The sequence below is a fragment of the Vigna radiata genome, chromosome 10, assembly GCF_000741045.1.
Source record: "Vigna radiata var. radiata cultivar VC1973A chromosome 10, Vradiata_ver6, whole genome shotgun sequence".
Lineage (NCBI taxonomy): Eukaryota > Viridiplantae > Streptophyta > Magnoliopsida > Fabales > Fabaceae > Vigna > Vigna radiata.
In genome coordinates, this window is record NC_028360.1 from 12,540,252 (window position 1) to 12,545,961 (window position 5,710).

Sequence of the window (5,710 nt, forward strand, 5' to 3'; positions counted from 1 at the left end):
AAGAATATGGAAGCATATAAATCAAATAAGAATTTCAATAAAAGAGAGTTTCAAAAGATTACATTNTTNCCCCCAANAACAATAGGGTTTAGTTCACCATAGTCATGGTGAATCTAGATGAAATATGATGAGAGAATGGAAGAAAGAACCCTAAAATTAGTTAGTTGGAGCCTAAGCATCCAAAGAACTGCCTCCAAGGTGTGTGGATTTGCTTTGGACTTCTCCTCTGCCAAAAGATTAGGTTTGAAGTTGCACAAAGTCTATTTATAGCGCAGCCAGAAGACAAAAATTCGGCCCAAGGCCCAGCAAACAACCACCCAGCGCCCCATTTTACCGCTGGGCGGTTTGCCCATTATCGCGCCACCGCCCAGCGGCGTGTTTCCAACGCTGTGCAGTTTGCCTCTTGCCACAAAACTGCTCAGCGTTTCCTCCTTGGCGTCAGACACTAGCTTTTCTTCGAGTTTTTGACGCTCAACTGTGATTTTTGACGTTGAGGGGTGCGTAGACTCTTCTTTAATTCACTTTTCTTCTTCTCTAAAGAGTCTAGGACCTTCCTACTTTGCTTCCATCTTCATCTTTCATCAAAACCTTGCAAAAACAATGTAAAACAAGCATAATATCCTTCAAAACAGCTTTTGACTCTCCAATGACTCAACCTAAGTGTTTTACTTGATTCTAAGCTCATTCTAAGCTAGAAAGGGTGTGATTTAACATCAAATTTATACATGAAAATAACAGTTTTGAGACCGTTATCAAGCACTCCAGTACACTCTTAGCCTGTCTTCCATCTTATTCTTTTCTTCCATTGTTCATAGAGTTCCCCCATGTCTATGGGGAACTAATCTATTTGTTGTTGGGGAATGATGTAACCTTTTAAACTCTCATGTATTTGAATTTGTTCCTAATTCAATATGCTTTATTTCATTAATTGTTAGAGTAATTTATCTGTTCTTAATGCTTGCTTATACAATAGCATGATCTGTGATTTGCATGAGTGCCGAGAGGTTCCTTACAATTCAGGTCCTTGTTAAATTACTTCTAAAGGGTTATATTGCTTAGGGATGAGGGTATGAGTGTTTGGTCGTCTTAACCTCTTGATCTTCACATCTTTTTATCAGGAATGCTAGGAATTGTATGAACTGGTAATTAGGGTCAAGCTTATTTACCGAGGGATCGTGTTTAAGTGTTTTAGTGAGGGACATTGACATTAATGAACAAAGAAGAATTCTTATATACATGAGATGGAACTTTGTGAAATCAAACTCCAACAATATATCCATCTCATATTAAATCAACCTTCATTCATCTCTGTGCTCCTTTGTCATTGATCACTTTTATTTTCTGTTATTTTATTTTTGTACTCACAATCATTGATTTTTTTTATTTTTAAGTCTTAATTAATCTTGTTTTCACACAACTGTTCAGCACCGAGAGTCCTCTAGGATACGATACTTGGTCTTACCATTTTATATTNCTTGTGCGACTCGGTACACTTGCCGATTCAACCCAATAGCATGTAGCAAGTTGTACTGACAGCATCTGGCATAAGTATTTAGGTATATCCCTGTCATTTAGCATGGTCCGTGGAAGCTCTTCTAGGGCTTTATTTTTTCTCCCTACAACGTCATTTTGCTGGGGAGTTCTAGGAGCAGAGAAGTTGTGAGATATCCCCATTTCAACATGGTAGTTGTCAAAATTTTCTTTCTGGAATTCCCTGCCATGATCACTTCTTATTGACTTGATCTTGAGGTCTTTTTCATTTTGTACCATAAATGCAAAATTCTTGAATATCCTGAAAGGATCACTTTTGATAGCAAGAAAAAAAGTCCAAATATATCTAAAAAAGTCATCTACAATCACCAAACCATAAGACTTTTGATTCTTTAGGAACCAAACAAATCCATAAAAAACAACTCAGGAGGTTTAGTAGTAGACATTTCTCTCTTAATTACATCATTTTCATTATCTATGTAAAATCACATAATGAAAAAAAATTAAATAACAGATACTCAATTAAAAATATACCAAAATCTTAAATACTTAATAAAAATTAAAAATTTACTAAAAATTTAATTAAAAATATCCCAAATATAAGAAGGATAATTTCCATTTTGCAATTCTTAACATCTAAGAAAAAGAGGAACGCGCAAGTACCCACGAAGCTTTCACCTTATACTTTCTCGACAAAATCGTGGTTGACCATTGAAAACAAAGCAACAAATAACGTGTTATCAGTGACACGTGTCAAATCAACAGAAACCGAGGATAACAATGACGCAAAGAATCCCCTCTCCACTCTTAAGTCATAACTGCATCAAAGGAGAAGGCACGAAGATCTTCTCAGTTCATCCAAGAGAGAGAAAATGGCAACACTTGGTGGCAATCGTGATGTCGCAGGAAGCCAGAACAGCGTTGAGATCGATAGTTTAGCTCGATTTGCTGTTGAAGAACACAACAAAAAACAGGTTTTTCTTTTTCCTTTCACACACCCTTTATTTTTTTTTCCCTTCAAAAAGATTAAAGAAATTTGTACCACTCATTATGTTTTGCTCTGTATCTTATGCTTCTCGAGAAATTCCCAAGCTTTCTGTTGGTTTCCTATTGGGTCTGATCGTTGATCGGTTTCGGCCACGCCAAGATTTCTTCAGAGATTCACATGTTTGATTATATTATCTCTTTTGTTTGATTAACAATAATTGTTAACTTTTAGATTTTTCTTCTGGGGATAATGGGGTTCTTCTGTTGTTGGATTGATTTTGTTCTGAGGTAGAGTTTTCTAAGAAGAGAATGTTAAAGATAATTTTGTGAATATACTGTGTTATTAGCTTAAATTTATTGTAAATTGCTAAATTTTCTAAGTTTTGTTTCTTATATATAGTATCAGACATGATTTTAATAACTTCCAAAATAGTTCAATCATTAATGGAGAGTAACTTAGAAGGAAAATATTTCAGAGTGTGTAGGCAGATCTATTTGGAAAAATAAGCCAATATTTGCCTAACAAAGTATCTTCTACCGAACATGCACTTTGCCTCAGTGTGGTATGGTGCAAAGCGGGTGAGAGAGAGCAAAAAGTTATGATGCAAATATTTGTCATTTGAAGCTTGTGGAAGCCCATAATCCATTATCAGAAGCCAGAATTGATTATTGATTGTTAGGATAAATTCTGCATTTATCGTATGTCAATGAATAAATGGTTTTGTGGCGTGAATTTTAACAACAAAGTTTGTCGTTTTTTTCTTTGTAGTAATAGAAATGCAAACTGGTGTCTATTTTTATTTTGTTTTTATTGATTGGTGATGGCTATATACAGAACGCCCTTCTGGAGTTTGGAAGGGTGGTAAGTGCACAACAGCAAGTGGTTTCTGGTACCTTGTACACCATCACTTTGGAGGCAAAAGATGGTGGGCAAAAGAAGGTTTATGAAGCCAAAGTCTGGGAGAAGCCATGGTTGAACTTCAAGGAGCTGCAAGAGTTCAAACTTGTTGGAGAGGCACCTGCATAGTGTTCTTAGCTGGTACGTGTTTGATATACACAATTGCTTCTGTCTGATTTTAAGTATGAATGGTTTATTGATGAATGCAAACCTTCAATAGTATTAACATCTTTTATACTCAAAAACTGGATCAGAAACTGAGTTTGGAATCTATAGGGGACTAAGTGGGTTGAGGAAGTTAAAGGAACTAGAATGTTACATGTGGGGACACTAGGCCCAAAAGAATGACGCAAAGGCCTACAGGGATACTAATTTTATCCATTAGTATGGTCCAATTTTATTACCTTAGAGTATTTTAGAAGGAGTTTGTTATATTTGTCTTACCTTTATTTGCGATACTATGCATTGAATGAATGAAAAGGGAACAAAGTATTCTCATCTCTCTTGTCCTTTTCTTAGAAGCAGTCTGACCTCGAATTCAGTGCTTATTCTTTTTTTATATAACATTTGTTGGTGCTTTCATTCAGTTTCTGATTTACACCCAAGAGTTTATGTCAGTACAGAGTTTTTCATATTGATGATTGATATTTTTCCATTCATTTTATTGGTTGCTTTGTAGAAAGCTGAACAGATTGTAGTTTTACTGGTGTGTGATTACTGATTACTGTCTTTTATAGGCTGCTGTGTAATATGACAATAAATTGTTCATCATCAATGCTAGAAGATTTGTGGGAATTTCATTTTTCTTTTTTGCTGATGAATCAGAGATGAGGGTAATGGAAATGATGAATTGTTATCAAATTACCATAAAGTTAAAGTTCGTCTAACTTTATATTATTCATCCTTTGATCTGATACACTGCAGTCTAACAGGGTATTTGAAATCAAAGTGCCGGTTTTGTAATTAAAATGTTAATACAGAAAAGAGAAATCCAAGTAAACATCTCCAAAAAGAACAAAATTTCCTTTAATCTGTGCAGTTTTTCCAGTTTCACAATTCAAGTATTACTATTATATCTTGGTCAACATGGCACAGAACTTAACAGCAATAACCTTAAGTTCTTTGTGGCATTTTTTCAAATCAAAAGTAGAGTTTTATCTTTTGTCTAGTGTTGCAGCTTTTAAAGGAGTATATCATGAATTTTCAGGTTACAGAAGAGCTAAGAAAGAATCCTAGCGTTGTTCGAAGGTGAAAGCCTAAGGATCAGAGCATCCAATCCTATATCCTATATGTAAAAAATAAATGTAGCTTTCTTACCTTCTTATGGATATTTGATGCCCTAAATTAGCATCCTATTATATAAAGTTTAAATGCTAGAAATATATGATTTGTGTGTGTTTTTTGTTTTTTTAACATAATAATTTAACAATAACTTATTTTTATAGGGTTGGAAATAACCAATTGTAATTATTATATTTCGAAGAAATGAATGGTAGGATAATTATATTAATGGAGTAACTTGATATTGTATTGATAAAAAACCATTTTTTTTCATATTTCAATTTTTATAGATCGGAAGTGTTTCGGTGATAATTTTGGGGACCGAAAGGACTAACCTTGGTAACGTGGTTTTCCCTCTTTCTGATTGTCTTTCCTGGATCTTGACCGCACGCTTTGCTTTAGCTTTAACCGTTCAATGATCTTCAAGTTTTGACCGAAGGGGGGAGGTACCTGTAAAGGCCCGATGCTCAAGTTAAGCGTCAGTAATAAAGTATTCCCAATTCTAAGCAACGTAGTACTTAGTCTGGGAGAGTAGTTGGAAGAATGATAATGTGATTGCAACAGAGAGTATGCTAAAATGTTTGCGTACCTTGTTTAGAGTCCTTAGCCCTTTATTTATAGGCTCTTGATTGATATAAGATTAATCGAATATAAACAGAACAAACTTACTTGACATATCTCTATTTGGATATGTTTTGATATATCTCTGTTTGGATATTATTTGATACGTTGGATATATCTCTGTTTGGATATTATTCACGTGCGTGACGTGATGGGCCTTGAGCCCAATAAGATTTGATCCAGTTTGATAAAGAGCCCAAGCTGTTTGGCAAGTGCGGTCGTTCGGTGTAATCGACCGTCAGAGATATACTACCGTACATCATCTCCTCCAAGTTCATGTTAAGCGTTAGGCTTTAGCCGTGGTTAACTATAGGACTTATGAGATTGAGGGAGGTTTTATTTGTTGTGTTTGGAGAACGTGTTTCTAGTCGTTGCTCATCTGTTTGAACTTTGTCAGATGTTAAATGCCGATGGGGTTCTTTTTTAGAACTT

The 5,710-nt window shown here is 35.1% G+C and overlaps 1 protein-coding gene across 1 annotated transcript; it reads left to right on the top strand.

Moving 5' to 3' along the window:
- Nucleotides 1–2,294: 2,294 nt before the first annotated feature.
- On the top strand, nucleotides 2,295–4,775 carry LOC106774458 (cysteine proteinase inhibitor). Its single transcript, XM_014661457.2, has 3 exons — nucleotides 2,295–2,465; nucleotides 3,314–3,517; nucleotides 4,584–4,775. Exons 1-2 carry the CDS (start codon nucleotides 2,364–2,366, stop codon nucleotides 3,503–3,505), a joined length of 294 nt encoding a protein of 97 aa, XP_014516943.1. The 5' UTR covers nucleotides 2,295–2,363; the 3' UTR covers nucleotides 3,506–3,517; nucleotides 4,584–4,775.
- The last annotated feature ends 935 nt before the right edge of the window (nucleotides 4,776–5,710 follow it).

Bases quoted from the DNA above. Each gene is read 5' to 3' on its own strand.
- LOC106774458 (XM_014661457.2), top strand. From the start codon at position 2,364: ATGGCAACACTTGGTGGCAATCGTGATGTCGCAGGAAGCCAGAACAGC. The intron at 2,466-3,313 runs GTTTTTCTTTTT...GGCTATATACAG, and splicing joins AAGAACACAACAAAAAACAG to AACGCCCTTCTGGAGTTTGG.